This window comes from Rhinopithecus bieti, unplaced genomic scaffold, assembly GCF_001698545.2.
Source record: "Rhinopithecus bieti isolate Rb0 unplaced genomic scaffold, ASM169854v2 scaffold_18354, whole genome shotgun sequence".
Lineage (NCBI taxonomy): Eukaryota > Metazoa > Chordata > Mammalia > Primates > Cercopithecidae > Rhinopithecus > Rhinopithecus bieti.
Genome location: NW_016809835.1, coordinates 2,478,613 through 2,496,674, shown reverse-complemented (window position 1 = coordinate 2,496,674; position 18,062 = coordinate 2,478,613). Strand labels below are relative to the sequence as shown.

The following is an 18,062-nucleotide window of genomic DNA, read 5'->3' as shown; positions in this document are numbered from 1 at the left end:
TTTTTTAAATGGAATTTCATTGCTGTTGTCAACCAGGTTGGAGTGCAATGGCACGATCTCAGCTCACTGCAACCTCTACCTGTCGGGTTCAAGCGATTCTCCTGCCTCAGCCTCCCGAGTAACTGGGATTACAGCTGCCCGCCACCACGCCCGGCTTTTTGTATATTTAGTGGAGATGGGGTTTCGCCTTTTTGGTGGTGCTGGTCTGGAACTCCTGACCTCGTGATCCGCCCACCTCGGCCTCCCCAAGTGCTGGGATTACAGGCGTGAGCCACCATGCCTGGCTCAGATATCCCTGATACTCTCATAATTTTTTTTTATGATTTCGTTGAATCAGGATCCAAATAAAGGCTCGTGTATAATACAGTTGGTTGCTATGTGCCCCCCTTAACTCTTTCTGAATCTTTTTAATAGAAACATACAGAAGTAGAGAGAGTAGAATAAACCCCTGTGTACTGTCACCCAGCTCCAGCAGTTATCAATTCCCTACCAATGTTATTTCATCCCTCCCCACCTGTTCACCAGATTACTTTTTAACAAACTTAATTTTCGGGTTATTTTGTATGTATTTTGATACAATGTACCTCTAAAAGATAAGGATTTTTTAAAACGTAGCTAATCATACTATTCTAAAAAGCTAGTACTTCTGTAATATTAAGTATTCCATTAATGATCACATTATTGGGAAGCTCCCTGAGTTCCATGAGAGGAAGTTTTCTTGAGTCTCTCTGCCAAGGAGCGAGCACCCAGGTGACTTGAGCTGAACTGGATTCATGAGCCCTACTGTATTAAATATTTTATTTCTGATTTTTCAGATCACAAATCTTGGGACACGTTTTGGTTTGGGTTACTGTTTTGCTTGTTTGTGTTGGTTTCTGTTGGTTTGTTGGTTTGTTTTCTGTTGGTTTGTTTTTGGAAAACCTCCTTTTTGAATCCAAAGAGTATTTCATTGACACATTTGCATTCAGGTCTGTCTCTTACAGACCCTTCTTCCATTTTAGCTGAGATTTAGTTTTGCTGTGGCATTTTGGCTGTAGGCGCCTTTGGCTTTTTGCATGAATATTTCAGATCCTACTCTTGAGGCCTGATGGAGAGTTTCTGAAGTCTGCTTTCTTAACTTTTGTCAGTTCCATATTTGCATCTCTGTGGCATCTATTCATGTTCCAGTTTCCGTATTTGCCAAGTTCTAGAGATGGGTCTGACTTGTGCATATCACCCTTCTTTAATCTCAATAGTATATATGTATACAAAGCTTGCTTTCATGTTTTTCCTTTATTGGATTTATTTATTAAAGCTTCTGGTGACAGACAAATAGAAGGAAGTCTAAAACTCTATGTCCTGATTGGTTGCTAGGCTAGTTTTCCATACTTCGTTCTGTATATTCAGTGCATGATATATGTCATGTGTCCTCGTTTTTCTTTTAAAATGTGGGAAACAAAAGCAGTTTCAGCCTGTATTTTTCAAGATCAGTTCTTCTAGGAAGGACAATAATAATCTGTATGTTTCTTTATTAGATAAATTAGGTAAGGTATGCAGATGACCGTAAGCCCAGAAAGAGTTTAGTGTTGCCTGAAAGGGTAGCAGTAACGTGCAGTTATGTAGAAAAGAAAAACTGAAACCATTTTTCACCCAAAGCTACCAGGATTCAATAAAGGATTCATCTTTTTCTTCAGTGACCTTCATTATCACAGCTTTGCCTCAGAGACCACACTGTTTTTTAAGAGGCTTGTTTTTCAACACATCTCTACTACAGATTTTGTGACAGAATTTTATGTACTGTGAAGCTGTGTTACTTTGGTGTGCACCAGGTTAAAATTATCTTGGCAAAATGAATTTTTGGTCATTATGCAGTGACCCACATAATCTATAAAACTGCTTTTTGCCTGTAATCTGTTGTGTCTGATATTAATGCAACTGTACCAGCTTTATTTTGGCTTCCTAGTGTGTTTTTAATACATTTTCAACTCTTCTGTGTTTATATGATTTATATAGCTAGCTTTTATATTTTTAGCCAATCTGACAATCATTATCTTTTAACTAGAAAGTTTCGTCTATTTACGTTGTCATTTCATGATTACCACTATAATTGGATTTATTTCTGTCACATTTTGTGATTGGTTTCATCTTTCTTTTTTTTCCTTTTTGATTTTGGATTGATTTTCACTTTTGGATTATTTTGTTTTGTAAATTTTTTCCCCTCTATTTATAAAAAAGTAGATTATATCCTCAACTTTTTTCAAGATTGTTGCCCTTTAACTTCTAAAATGCATATTTAGCTTAAATTGTAATGCTCACCACACTCTACTATCCTTTAGAACACCTTAGGTCCACACACATGTCTAACCATATGCTCTTGTCTAATAATAAAGTTTTGTTCCTTTAAAACACACATAACATTCTTTTAAACAGTCAGTTTCCCGCCCCCCCCCCCACCCAATTTAACCAATTTTATTTACTTACTGTTCTTTCTAGCATCTCAAATTTTCCTTAAAGGATGTTTTCCTTCTTCCTAAAAGAAGTTTCTAAGTAATTTCTAAAAGTTCCTTTAGTGAGTTCTAAAATGTACCTTTAGTGAGTATTAGTTGCTAATACATTATCTGTTTTGTTTGTCCAAAATGTCTTCATTTTGCCCTTATCCTTTATGTATTTATTTTATTTTTTATTTGAGATGAGGTCTTGCTGTGTTGCCCAGACTGGCCTTCAACTCCTGGGCTTAAGTGATCCTCCCACCTCCGCCTCCTGAGTAGCTGGGACTACAAGCACATGCCAGCATACCTGTATTTTGCCCTTATTTTTTAAAGATAGTTTTGCTACATATACAATTTTAGGTCGATAGTTTATACTTGCAACATTTTGAACATTTTTTTCTATTTTCTGGGTTTTATCATTCCTATTAAGAAAACACCTGTTAGTATAGGTGTTTCTTTCTTTGTAATTTCTCTTTTCTTTCTGGCCACTTTTGAGATCCTCTCATTCATCATTTTCAAAATAATAATTTTACTTTTTTGACTTGAGACTGTATACATATCCTGAATCTAGAAACCTATATTTTTTATCAGTTCTAAAAACTTCTTATCATTGTCTCTTCATACATTCTTATTCATTTTTCTATATCTTTGCTCTTCTACAGTTCTCATTTTTATCTTTGTAGCATTCTGTGTAATTTTTTTTATCTGCCTTTCAGTTCACTCTCACTTCACCTGTGTCTAACCTGCTTTTTAACTTATTCATTGTTTACTTTTTACAGCTTTGATGAGGTATTCTTCACATAAAATAAACTATGCCTATTTAAATGTACAATTTGATCAGTTTTGACCAATGTACAGGTGTATATGTCCATAAAGTCATCACCACGATCAAAATATTGAGCATATCTGTCACCTGCCAAAGTTTTCTCCTATTCTTTAATCCTTTTCTCCTTCCGCTTCCAGCCCTACACCCCAAATTCCCAGGCGACCGTGGATATGCTTTTTTGTCACTATAGAATAGTTTACATTTTTTAGAATTTTATATAGTAAAGTCAACTCTTTAAACAAAATTCTCAGCTTGAGAATTTTGAGAAGAGTGGGTTGAATCCCCCAAAGAGGCATGAGGGCTGACTGTAATTTATAATCCTCAGGGGACAAGAATCCTGGTTGTTTACTTTTTAGGATGCGTTATTGTAGTGATAAGTGTTACCTTTTCACTTCAGGTGTAGTTCCCCTAGGTAGTCCTGGCTTTACCTGAGGATCTCTGAACGAGTTTCTCATCTTACAAGTATTGGTTTTATCCTCCCTTCCCCGTAAGTCATTGAAACTAAAGCTCTCCATCACTGTAGATCATCATGCTCTCAAAAGGACTGCTCCCGTCAAAGGGACAGGTCCCTTGAATACTCCAAGTTTATGTTCTCATCTTGCCTTTGGCCTCTGACAGTTACATCTACCTTCTTGAAAGCTCAGTCATATGTTTGGGGGAAAATGGATATTTTGTTTTATTTTTATAGTAGAAAGAGTTTTTTAAAAGATATTTAATTCATCTTATTCCAGCAATGGAATTCCTATTCAGTATCTTCTTTGAGCTTAGGAGCAACATCTAGGACTTCTTCTGTGTTCCCTCCCATGGTTGTTTCCAAACATAACTGATGATGTTTCATTACTACAATCTTCTGGGGCTATTGTTTAAGTCTCTGGCGCTACCTCAAACCCAGAGAGTTCGAGTCTCCCTCTGGGTGAAAAAAATCCTAGGAATCTGAAGTTTTAAAGCCCCTCAGGCAATCTGAATCCTCACCCAGGTTTGTGGGCCTGCACTTACTGGGAATAGTGCAGGGTTCTCAATAAAATCTTATATATTCTGAGATCGTTAATAGTATTGGTTTCTTCAAAGGGGAAGGGCATTTTTAGTATACATTTTATTTTCTGGACATGCTTCCACATTGTCTGTCTAGCTCTAAATTTTGTTAAATGAAGAATTCAAATTTCAGATCCATTTTCCCATATAGTCTGTTGTCCACAGCCATCAGCCGCAGTATGTATTCCTGAGGAGCTGAGTAGCAAGCAAAAAAGTATCTTCTTTGGCACCTCTCTTTGAACAAAACCTGGGCATCTGCTGGCCCCTCACTGAAACGTGAGGTGGGATTTTGACTGTGGAAGCCCACAGTCCAGAAGCCTGTGGCGCTGGCCCTCTGCACACCGCAGCTGCCCCAGCTTTCCTGGCCTTCCCTGCTCTGTGCAGTTTTCTGCCTCATTCATCATGGCAGCACTATACTGTGAGGTGATTGGCCACATAATATATTTAGCAGCAAACCTTTCTCTGACTTGGAATATGCAAATGTTATTCATTAGATGCTGACTCTGCAGCTGTTACCTTTTCTGAGGCTCCAGCCAATTTCACTTGACTAAAGATGCCTTGGTGGGAAGGATTCACATGCAATCTTGAGTTACCACACTACAGAGGTGATCAGTGAAGCCACCTCATTCCAGAGTTTGGTCATACATTGTGCACAATGTGAAACCCACAAAGAAATGATGGGTTTTTCATTTTAATTAGGCCATAGATCCTGATCTTGCTATTTGAAGTTAAATTGTAAATTTCGGGTAGAGGGAGGTAATTTCTCATATTGCCTATCATCTAAACACAAGAACCTTCATTATGAAATGATCATAAAGATTTACTATTATGAGAGAAACGTTTAACATAAACGTCTACTGTAAGCAAGTAGATTTAGTGCTATTAAGTTGCCTTAGTGTGAAGGGGGTTTAAGGACTTTTTTGTTTTTATTTTGCTTTAATCACTTGGCTTCAATCCCTTTAAGACAGTCATAAGAAAAGCTAATTGCTTTTATATCATATCAAGTTCTAAAGTTGTTTTCCCCCAGTAGGTACTGAGTCATTGAGATCAATCCCTCAAGGAAAAAAGAGAGGAAAAAATGGTTAAATGCAGAATAGGTTTTCAACAAAGACTTATTACTTGATCATTTCTGCTTGTGTCCTTATTACCTGATAAACCAATTTCTTCCACCAGGGAGTAAACAAACCTTGGAAACCCAATTGCTTTTTTCTTTCTTCCTTTTCTTCCTTTGATTCATTTCTTTAGGTATTTACTAGGTGCCTTTTATGGAACTGTTCTAGGGACTGAGAATGTGTATATTAGTAATTACATGGATTTTATTTTTAGTGTGAGAGACAGAAAAAACAACACAGATTAGCATTTGTTGGTTTTTATCCTGATTGGCTGATTTATCTTTTAAAAGGCTCACTCAGACTGCTGGGTGGAGATTAGATAATAAGGGTGGGGACAATAGTTAAAACAAGGTCGAGAGATGAGAGATATTGGCGGCTTAGCAGTGGTGGTGATGAGAAATATATACTTATATTTCAAAGCTAGAGCCTATAGGATTTACTGACAAATTGGTTATAGAGTGTGAAAAGAATGGGGTCAAGGATGATGCCTACATTTTTAGACTGAGTAAACCAGCCAATATAGTGGTCATTTACTGAGATGGGAAAAGCAGACAGAGAGTGGAAGTTTGAGGAAATAAGAGAACATGTGATGTTTATATACCTATTAGACACCCAAATGGAAATATCACCTATGCAATTGGAAATGCAAGTCTGGAGTTAAAGGGAGAAGTGGGGGTAGGTATGTCCATGTGGAGCGAACCATCTATAGGTGATGGTTAAAGCTGTGGCAGAGAATGAGATCACCTAGGGACCGAGCTTAGATGGTGAAGGGAAGTCTGCAGTCTACTACTGAGTCCTAGAGGCACTCCAACATTTAGAAGTCAAGAAGAAGAGGAGATCCTGCAAAGGAACACAAGAAGGAGAGAAAAAAGAGAATATTTTGTGAAGGATAGAATGGTCAACCGTATCAAATGACAGTGAGAAGAAGTCAAGTAAGATGAGGACTGAAAACCACTGGATTTTAACAATGTCGTAGTGGTTATTGGTGTCAGAGGAATGTGTTGAAGACTGGGCGCTCAGGAAGTAGTAACAACTGTATCTGAGATGACTCTTTTGAGCAGTCGTGCTGTTAAGAGGAGCAGGGAAAAGGAGACCTAAGTGTAGGAAAGATGACGGCAAGGGAGGGCTTTTTTGTTTAACACCATTCAACCTTTGTAACAGAATAGAGGACAGAGAATATGGGCCCAGACGCTAGTAACCTGGTAGACATCATGCTCGAAGGATAAAGTTCTCTTTGGATTGCTTCTGTTTTCTCAGTTAAATGAGACACAAAATCAAGCTGAGAGTGAGGAGAAGGGGAAAGAGGAATTGTAAATTTGAAAAGCAATGACAAGATGTGAACTAAACATTTTGGAGATCATGCTGCCTAGGATTTCAGACATTTTCAGACTCTGAGATAAAAGTGTGATCTCAGAAATACCAAGTATTCCTATGGATGTTCTGCTAAAAGGAACCAAAATAGGAATCATTCAGGTCAAAAATCATTAAGGATAACCAGAGTGCTGCTGTCATTTGTTCAGGGTAGGTATAAAAGTCACTAGATACATTTCAATTTTTTAAATGTTTTGAATAGCTAATATACATCTATAACCTGATATATAGCTAATATATTTCAAAATACAAAAGGAATAAATGTGTAAATGATGCAGAGTCTTCTTCCCTGGATATCTCCCATCATCTCATTTCTTTCTTTTTTTTTTTTTTTTTTGGAACCTATCAGGAAATACACTTGCTTATGTCTCCTTCTAGAAATGTTTTATTGATCCTCTCCCCACCTCTCCCCATCCCAGGTCTTTTTTTTTTCTTTTATTTTTTTCTTTCATGAGCTAATTATATTGGACTTCTTTATTTCCACTTTTATTTTAGATTCAGGGAGTACATCTGCAGGTTTATTGCATGATTATATTGCATGGCACTGAGGTTTGGGGTATAAGTGATCCCATCATCCAGGGACTAAGCATAGGTAGTTTGTCAGCCCTTGCCCCCTTCCTTCTCTCCTGCCTCTAGGAGTCCCCAGTGTCTACTGTTCCCTTTATGTCCTGTATACCTAGTGCTTACCACCCACTTGTAAGTGAGAACATGTGGTATTTGGTTTTCTGGTCCTGCGTTAATTTACTTAGGATAATGGCCTCCAGCTGCATCCACGTTGCTGCAAAGGACATGGTTTCATTTTTTTTTTTTTTATGGCTGTGTAGTATTTCATGGTGTATATGTACCATATTTTCTATATCCAATTCACCATTGTTAGGTTGATTCCATGTCTTTGCTATGGTGAGTAGTGCTGCAGTGAACATTGAGTGCATATGTCTTTTGGTAGAATATTTTCTTTTCTTTTGGTATATACCCAGCAATGGGATTGCTGGATCAAATGGTAGTTCTGCTTTAAGTTCTTTGAGAGATCTCCAAACTGCTTTCCACAGTGGCTGAATTAATTTACCTTCCTACCAACAGTGTATAAGCATTCCCTTATCTCTGCAGCCTTGCCAGCATCTGTTATTTTTTGACTTTTAATAATAGCCATTCTGACTGGTATGAGATGGTATCTCATTGTGGTTTTATTTGCATTTTCTGATGATTAGTGATGTTGAGCATTTTTTCATATGTTGCTTGGCTGCTTGTGTGTCTTTTGAGAAGTATCTGTTCTTGTCTTTTGCGCATTTTTTAATGGGGTATTTGGTTTTCGCTTGTTGAATTGTTTTACGTTCCCTACAGATTTGGGGTGTTAGACCTTTGTTGGATGCGTAGTTTGTGAATATTTTCTCCCATTCTGTAGATTGTCAGTTTACTCTGTTGATGGTTTGCTTTGCTGTGCGGAAGCTCTTTAGTTTAATTAGGGTCCCACTTGTCAATTTTTTTTGGTTGCAATTGCTTTTGAGGACTTCGTCATAAATTCTTTCTGAAGGCCGATGTCCAGAATAGCATTTCCTAGGTTTTCAAATTGATCCATTTTTTAAAAGCTAAATACATGCTAAGAAGTTTTTTTAAAATAATTCTCAACCCAATTAAATCATTTTTTAAATATTTTAAAGAATATTCTTTTTTCCTCTTTAATTTATATAAAATAATTTCTAAAAAGCAAGAAAGAACGTCTCTTTTAATACTTCATGTTGTTTGTCAGCCCTTGCCCCCTTCCTTCTCTCCTGCCTCTAGGAGTCCCCAGTGTCTACTGTTCCCTTTATGTCCTGTATACCTAGTGCTTACCACCCACTTGTAAGTGAGAACATGTGGTATTTGGTTTTCTGGTCCTGCGTTAATTTACTTAGGATAATGGCCTCCAGCTGCATCCACGTTGCTGCAAAGGACATGGTTTCATTTTTTTTTTTTTTTATGGCTGTGTAGTATTTCATGGTGTATATGTACCATATTTTCTATATCCAATTCACCATTGTTAGGTTGATTCCATGTCTTTGCTATGGTGAGTAGTGCTGCAGTGAACATTGAGTGCATATGTCTTTTTGGTAGAATATTTTCTTTTCTTTTTGGTATATACCCAGCAATGGGATTGCTGGATCAAATGGTAGTTCTGCTTTAAGTTCTTTGAGAGATCTCCAAACTGCTTTCCACAGTGGCTGAATTAATTTACCTTCCTACCAACAGTGTATAAGCATTCCCTTATCTCTGCAGCCTTGCCAGCATCTGTTATTTTTTGACTTTTTAATAATAGCCATTCTGACTGGTATGAGATGGTATCTCATTGTGGTTTTTATTTGCATTTTTCTGATGATTAGTGATGTTGAGCATTTTTTCATATGTTGCTTGGCTGCTTGTGTGTCTTTTGAGAAGTATCTGTTCTTGTCTTTTGCGCATTTTTTAATGGGGTATTTGGTTTTCGCTTGTTGAATTGTTTTACGTTCCCTACAGATTTGGGGTGTTAGACCTTTGTTGGATGCGTAGTTTGTGAATATTTTCTCCCATTCTGTAGATTGTCAGTTTACTCTGTTGATGGTTTGCTTTGCTGTGCGGAAGCTCTTTAGTTTAATTAGGGTCCCACTTGTCAATTTTTTTTGGTTGCAATTGCTTTTGAGGACTTCGTCATAAATTCTTTCTGAAGGCCGATGTCCAGAATAGCATTTCCTAGGTTTTCAAATTGATCCATTTTTTAAAAGCTAAATACATGCTAAGAAGTTTTTTTAAAAATAATTCTCAACCCAATTAAATCATTTTTTAAATATTTTAAAGAATATTCTTTTTTCCTCTTTAATTTATATAAAAATAATTTCTTAAAAGCAAGAAAGAACGTCTCTTTTAATACTTCATGTTGGCAGCCATCTGGCAAGAATTGTAAAAAAATAGGTATCTTTAACAAGGTTTTTTTTTCTTTTTTCGTCTTCACAGCTGATCTTGCATCTTTAATGGATAAAACATTTGAGAGAAAGTTGCCTGTTAGTTCTTTAACAATATCACGGGTAAGAAAATTTTAACATATATATTTTCCAAGAAGAAGGAAGAAAGCCAGAAAGGCCCTTCGTGTAGATGAGGCTGTGTAAATAAAAAATACTTTGCATAGGAAATATTTTTCAAGAGTATGGTATGTTTTTATAGTTACTAATAGATATTTTATAGTGTAGTAGCAAATTTCTTTGGCTGAAATAAAAGGTAGTACATTTACCAGATTCTGATATCAGTAATCACTTTTGTGTATCTGATTTATTTTATTTTTTTCCAGGATATGATATTCTGCTGTATGATACCATCAGTTTTTTTAAGTTGATACGCCCTTCAAAGTAATATTTACCCGTTAGTATTGGAAGTGTTTTTGATAGCCAGGAAAGTCTGTAAAAGAATGGATATTAATGTTAAAGTTAAACTGCAGCAGAGTGATAGGTGGAAGAATAATGTTAGGTTAGGAATCAGGAATAGTAACCATTACTGAGCACCTTCTATGCCAGTTTTGAATGTATTAGTTCCTTAACATACATTATTTTTTAAATTCTCACTGCTCTCTATGCAATAAGCAGTCTATGTAAGACATGGTTTAATTACTTTTCCAAGTTCACACAGCTTGTAAGCGTGGAAAAACTGAGATTCAAACCCAGATAGCTAGGTTCTCTTCTGTTGCCTGCTTCAAATATATCTGGGCTTATCTTTATCACAAATTCACTTTATGACACTGGGCAATGAGACCCCTCTCAATTTTCTCATTTTCAGCATGGGTACGGTTGCATCTTCCTCCCAGGGAATAATGGGATGCTAAAATGAGATTTTAGCTGTGAAAACTTTTTACAGAAATTAATGGCACCATACAATTTAAAATATTGTTAAATATAGAAGAGAGAGAGGAAATAAATTACCTTTCTTTTGAATCCTGGTCCTTTCTTTCTGCCTTTTAGTTGAGAAACAGTTTTACTGGTCATAAGTTACATTTAATAGACTCATAATTGGCATATTGGAGGAGAACGGAATGGCCATTGGTTCATCCCTTACATGATGGGTAAACTTCTGTATGCCGTAATACCTGCTATTTATTTAGGTAGTACTTAAAGGTTTACAGCTTTTATGTACATTTTCTCATTGGTGCCTTATACTCTTCGGGGCCTGTGCCTTTATCCTATTTATGCAGATGGTGCAACCAAGTCCCAGAGGGGCTTGTGCCATCTGTTTATGCCATACAGCAAACAATCAGAGCTGTTTCTCAAGCTCAGGTTCTGTGTTTGAACCACATTTTATATGCCCTTAATGGATTTCTAAGTCAAGTCCAGAAGTGCTAGGGATTTTAGAAAGTCTCCCTCTTTTACTCTCCTCTCTCTTCTATGAGGTTTTCATTATATTCACAACAATGCATTGTCTTCTACGCTTTTTTTTTTTTTTTTTTTTTTTTTTTGGCCTCTGGAGTCTCTAATTTAGATATATCTGTCTTTTGAAATAATCTTTTATTTTTTATTTGGACCATAGTTAATGAAGCATACTCAGAGATTTTATGGTTTGAAAGGAGAAGAGTTTGTTGGTAAAGGAGTCATAGGTTTACTGTTGCATAGCAGAGCTTAAATCAAAGTAGGAAAAAATGGTTGCAAGACTGAATTCTCTAAATTTAGATGTTTATGTTCTGGGCTATAGTTTTTCAGCCATCAGAGTCTTCATTCTTTCAGCCATATGTTCCCATGTTTGGAACCTAAAGAAAATAGTATCAGGATTTAAAGATAAAGGAAAAAATAGGTAACTAGTTATAATCAGTGGAACACTCCTTGTTCTGAGCAAGCTTCATGTTTGGCTTTCAATCCATTTTCTGATCAAGGTTGTTCTACACATAGAAAAAGAGAAGCCATTGTATATTCTTTGTTTGCAGTAGCATAAAGGAGTTTCAAGGATGGAGCCATACCACGTGAACATTTTTCCACTAAGCATCACCATTGTTCCAATAAAACGGGTGTCCTGTGTTTTGTAAGGTCGATGTGTGATCTAGGCCCTAGGCCAAATATATGACATAATTTATATTCAACCAAAGGTTTCTTTTTCTGTCTTTTAGCTTGTAGACAACATTTCGTCTCGGGAAGAGATAGATCATGCAGAGTATTACCTTTACAAGTAAGTTTTCCTTTTGATTTGGCTGTGTACTCTGTGATTTCACACCCTTTTTTACATAAAAGTTGGTATATGTTATGTATAATTTTGACACCTTCTAAGTTTATACTTTAAAGATCTTTTCATATGAGTATAGAGTTTCTGATTTTTTATAACTGCATTTTTTTCCATACTGTGAGTTTATTATTTAAACCAATTCCCTTTTTATGGACCTCTAGATTGTTTTCTTTTGTATTGTATACAATGTTAAAATTGATAACCTTATACATATGTAATTTTTCACCTAATTTTCATGAGTATATATATTTATAGTTTTAATTGCTGTTGTCAAATTGCTTTCTGTTGAAGTTTTTACATTCCCACTAGCAATGTGTGAGAGATGTATATTTTTACAGCTTGGCCAATAGTTAGGTATTTTCACATTTGCATTTTTTTGCCAATCTGATCAGTGAAAGTTTATACACACACACACACACACACACACACACACACACACACACACACACACACAAGTTGAGTATCTCTTACCTAAAATGCTTGAAACCAGAAGTGTTTAAGATTTTGGATTTTTTTAGATTTTTGAATATTTGCATTATACTTACTGTTTGAGTACCTCTAATTCAAAAATCCACAATGCTTCAATGAGCATTTCCTTTGAACATCATGTTGGTGCTCAAAATATTGTGAATTTTGGAACTTTTCAAATTAGAGATACTCAATCTGTATGTATATTTCTTCTCTCCTTTTTTTTACAGGTGGAATTATACCCGATATGAACTGTTATGTACCTATTTTCAATTAACACTGTTTTAAAACCTTTTCTACATTACCACATTTACTTCATTCTTTCTCAGAGTTGCTGCCAATTCCATTGTGAACTACTCACAAAACTCACCCGTTTGTACAAAAAGTATGTTCAGTACAGCATCATTTATGGTAGCAAAAGACTGAACCTAATGCACATTAAATAAAGAACCAGTCAAACAAATATCTGTCAGAATTGTACCTGACAACTAAATTTTATTGTGATTCCAGTTTTAAAATCTGATTTGTGATTTGATCCAGTTCCTATGTTCCAAAAATAGACTCAGATTGAAATTTTAAATGTTTCCAGTAAGCATTGCATTAGGGTTTCCCATTTGATCTTGCTTGTTGTGCTCAAGAGAATTTTAGTTATTTCTGTCTAGATGGATTTTATTTTTTGTTGTTTTTTTGGGGGGTAGTTTTTTTCTAGATGCATTTTTTAAAGCTTACTGTATTTTAGTGAAAATTTATTCATTTTCTTTGATTTTGCTAAATAATAATGAGGCCTCTTTTTTTTTTTTTCAAATTTCTGAATTGGGTAGATGCTACCACTTTTTGGGTGTTTTCTATTTAAATGTAAACCTCAAGTACGCTAGATTCCGCACCTTAAAAAAACATTTATTTTAAACCTCAGATTGGCTGTAATAGTGTCCTAAGTTGAAATTCTAGGTACTAACTTAGTTGCAAGTCATCTTAGTTGTAAGTACCCTCTTTTACTTCATTAGGATAATGAAAAATGAACCCCTTGATGAGATCTAGCCCTGGCTTCCTTTAGTGGCTCTTTGGAACTGTAGGACTGCTTTGGTAGTTATTTTTTGTCTATGATGAAGGATGTATTTGGGCTGGCATCTGGCCAGTTCTCGTATTTTTATTTATAGCAAAATGCAGAACATAGTTTCAATTTCTAAATATAAGCTGTTTTTTTAGAATTTCATCCTGTGAGATACAGTGCCATAGTATTGGGAGAAGTATGTTCCAAATTCAGAAGTACTTCTGTAGCATATAATTGATTTCAGTGACTCAGCATTTCAACAAGTATTTACTTAGCACTTATTATGTGCCCAGGCCCTGTCCTGGGTGCTAGATATCTAATGTTGAGTAAGTTAGACATTCTCCAAGTATTACTGAAAAGTTGAAGTTCTGTTTTAAGATCTTCTGTGATTAATTCTTCACACATTCAGTTTTGCGTGGCCTGGAGTATAACTGAAAGTTTCGTAAGATCACTGTGTCCTATTTCCTTATAGATCATATAAAGGACTCTTGTCCATCATAATAAATCTAAGCCACTGTTTAACTGGACATCCCATTTTTTGCTTTAATCAAAACTAATTCTTTAGCTGTGATTTATCATTTATCTTAGTTCTTTCTCCTCCCTTCCATTACCAAGAAAATTGAAATTGACTCTCTTTTTATCAGCTTTTTTTTTTTAAGACAGAAATGTTTTTATGACTTCATGTGCTTGTATATATATGAGACTAGGTAGAACTCTACATAGCTGCATTGATACAGTAGAGATTGGCTGGGTTCTTTCGTTAGCTAAGTGCCTCACTCTTGCTTTCCAGCCTTAGAGAATATACAGAATATACTTATGCCTTAGCAAAATTAAAAATTACAAGTTATAAACTCTTGGGCTTTCTCTCAAGTAATCAAAATCAGGGATGTTAATCCTGAAGACACCAAGGACTTACTGCTGTGTAATATTTCTACCAGTTAGGGCTTTAATCGTTATGATGCCTAACATCTCCTCATGGGATGACTTTAGACATCTTGGAGTAAACTTACAATTCGAGGTGTAAGATGAGGAAATGAAGAAGGAACGTCTTAATTTTAGATAACTCACAGCTTGCAGGCCTGGGGTTAGGATTTCTCAGTCCTTAAGCAGTACCATCTTTAACAGTGAAGCCCACAGGAGAACTTTTGCATTGGTTCACCTCTTTCTCTGACATGGCCTGTGAACACCAGGCTCTGCTAGCAGGAGTGTAGCTGCCACATCTTCTCCCCTTCTAATGATCACATTTCCGCGATGATTATGTAAAGTCTAGAGCCAAAGAAGTTTAGAAACCTTGAATGATCAGTGAAGAGCTGATTGAGCTTCTGCCACTGCATCAGGCACGCAAGTGAACAGTTCCAAGTTCCAGCAGCTCAGGGTGCTGCTGGTACCTGCCAGCTTATTATCACCCTATCATCCCAGCAGAATATTTGAAGCTTTGAATCTCCCAAAGTACCTGGGCTTAAATGTTTAGGGACTTCAACATTAAAGGGATCTTTTAAGGAGAGGTAGAAAGGCTGCTGTTCAGTCAGCAGACGGAAGAACAAATTCCTAAGTACTATTATTTGGGCCGTGGTCTATTCTCTGGAAGCTGGCAATCCTATGATCAACTTTTGCCTTCTGTTTATAAATAAAAAATGAAAACACCAAGGAAAGGGTGAAGCTCTACCCAAACAATAATGTGAACTAAAAATGGTTAAGGCAATACCAGAAACTATATTCATTGGCCAAAACAAAAAAACTGATAATACTCATATAAAAGGAAAATAAACCAAAAACCAAGAGTGAAAGTGATTAAAATAGCAACAAGGTTAAAACAAAGTAAAATAAACAAAATAAGAGAACAAGGCATACTGTTTGGCTGTGACAAATACAGAAAACGTAAATAAGATAATAAAAAATAAATACAGTAAAATGAAATAAGGATTTGAGCCAGGGACTTTATATGATATGTACAGTTTAAGCTGGGAGATTGGGAAAATAGGCATAGGTGTGTTCTTGCACAGATAGTATTAGCAGGCTAAATGGTAAACCTCTTTATGAGTGGTTTTCAAGCTGTCTTCTGAGGATCCCTGAAGCTAGTTTCTTACAGGCCCTCTAAGGCGTGGCTTGGGGGAAGAATAGGTCTAGAGAGAGGCCAGACCATGCTGCCACAGGCGATTTGCTTTTGCTTCTGTTTCTGCCAGAGAAACTGTGCCTCCAGCTGCCTTATCGGAGTCTACAAAGAAAATTCAGAGAGGACTGTGAACTTGAATAAGAATAAAATTATATTTTTATTTTCACTAACCTCAATAATATTTAGCATTTCTTTCACTTATGAATGTAGGCAGGAGATGACTATAGTATTAACAGCATCTGTGTCTTTCTTGCCAGTAAAAATCATTGATTTTTTCATATCACATTACGTTTGTTACAGATATCATCAATGCTTAGAAATTATGTTAGTAATTAAAGCTACCACTAGCTAGTGTTATTTCATCCATTAATAAAGCAGCACATATGTTACCATATCCCAAGGATTTCTTAATATCTTGACAATTGTATTTCAATATAATTGGTTTCTGTTGTAAAAAACTAATTCTGAGATACCTTTATCAGACTGCCAGAGGGTTCGAGACAATTATTAGGAACCGTGCTGTGAGATCCTGTTTGAAAAATAGGTTCTTTTGCTTAGACTTATTTTTATTTCTTCCCTCAGGTTTTTTGGATTTTAAGTACTTTGGGTCTTTGTTTTCTCTTCTTACAAAGAAGACTTTCTTAGTTTAGACCTTACCAGGTAAGACAAGCATATAATTGATAGGTTTTCTGTCTTCACAGTGAAAATTTAGATACAGCCAGTCTCCCAAGTTTCCCTACAACACCAGAAAAAAAGGTGTGGTAAGGAGTGAGAAGATTTGGACAGGCCCTGAGATGCTACATGTCAGGAGACCAGTGCTGGCAGGGGGCTAGGCAGGAAGATTTCCGCTTTATCTTGGTATCACCATCACCCAGTGCTTGGTGAGGTGAGAAGCCATGCTCTTTCCCAGCGGTAGCAGCATAGGTTCTGTGACGCAAAAAAGAGAGGTAAGAGAACATCTCAGTTAACAGCTGCTGACAGGAAATGTCTGCTCAGTGGGCGTAAAAGACTGCATTTATTTTTTATATTTGTTTAGAAGAATTTTATATCCCATGTTAATTTTAAAACAGTTGAGCAAAATACTTTCTTTTTCCGGGCAAAGGATTAATTTCTACTTCCTATCCACATGCCCTCTCGTTAATATTTGGAAGAGAAAAGGGCTCCTACCTTTGCTTTACTGTAAACTTACGGCATTCCTAAGAATTAGATTTGCATCTTTATTTTACTGATGCAGAGACTAAAACATAGAGATTGGCTGAGCACATGCAACATAGAGACTGAGGATAAGCCCCTGCCTGTCCTAAGAGGGAAACCACAAGGATCAGATGTGAGCAGTGGGGCAATGCTATAAAAACAATGCAGTGCTGTCTCAGTGCAAGGTTTTATCATTAAGGATCCCAGATGGGGCTACAATTTCTTTATAGGAAACTAAGGCAGAAGAAATTCCAGAGAGACCAGGCTTTGCTGTTCCTCTACAAGAGATCCCCTTTTGGGATCTGTCTGCCTGGGGTCAGTTATAGTGAGTGTATGTAGAGTTTTATACAATGGGAACTTTTTCCTTCATCATCTTGTAGAGAGCATCTTTCCTGGGCCACCTAGTCTGTAGTTTGGAACTTTCTTCCCATAACCTCCAAGTCCACATGCCCAGTGTATACTGCCCAAATGTAAACAAGTGAACCTTGGGGCAGGCTCTGTGTCTCCATTTTCAGGAGATAAAACAGCATGTTACTGGTAAAATTGTGCCTTTGGCAAAAACCATTATTTTCATGGTTATGACAAGCTTTAACCATTTTTGTGTTAGTATTTGATTATTGCATTGCTAAAATGCAAACTCAAGCCATAAAAATTTGTTCTTTCCACTTAGTGTCCTCATCTTCACTGAGGATGGTTGCAAATTGCATTTTTAAAGACCTGTATAGGCCTTCGAATCATGTTGGGACCATGGTAGTTTTGAGATGCATGAAATTAGACTTGCTCCTTCTACTATCAGGGCGTCAATAATCAGAACTGATCATTTGATCTGCAGCATAACAGTGATTCCTGAAGGATATGTCATAGAAATTTCTAACATATACAACATATACTCTATATTAAAAATATAATTTTTTTTTAGGCCAGGCACAGCAGCTCATGCCTTATAATCCCAGCACTTGGGGCAGACGGATTGCTTGAGCACAGGGGTTTAATACGAGCCTGGGCAACAAAACAAACCTTATCTCTAAAAGATACAAAAAATTAGATGGGTGTGGTGGCGCACACCCACAGTCCCAACTACCTGGGAGAATGAGGCAGGCAGATCACCTGAGCTTGGGAGGTCGAGGCTGCAGTGAACTGAGATCACACCACTGTACTCCAGCCTGGGTGACAGAGTGAAACCTCTGTCTCAAAAAAAAAAAAAGAATATAGCATTCTTTTA

At 36.5% G+C, this 18,062-nt stretch overlaps 1 protein-coding gene across 1 annotated transcript in view; it reads left to right on the top strand.

The window, feature by feature from the left end:
- Positions 1-18,062, top strand: part of MRPS27 (mitochondrial ribosomal protein S27) — a 106,725-nt gene that overhangs the window by 17,306 nt on the left and 71,357 nt on the right. Inside the window, exons 3-4 of the mRNA XM_017890584.1 lie at positions 9,774-9,844; positions 11,902-11,960. Of these exons, the coding sequence (XP_017746073.1) occupies positions 9,774-9,844; positions 11,902-11,960 (130 nt within the window). The remainder of the gene's footprint in view (positions 1-9,773; positions 9,845-11,901; positions 11,961-18,062) is intronic.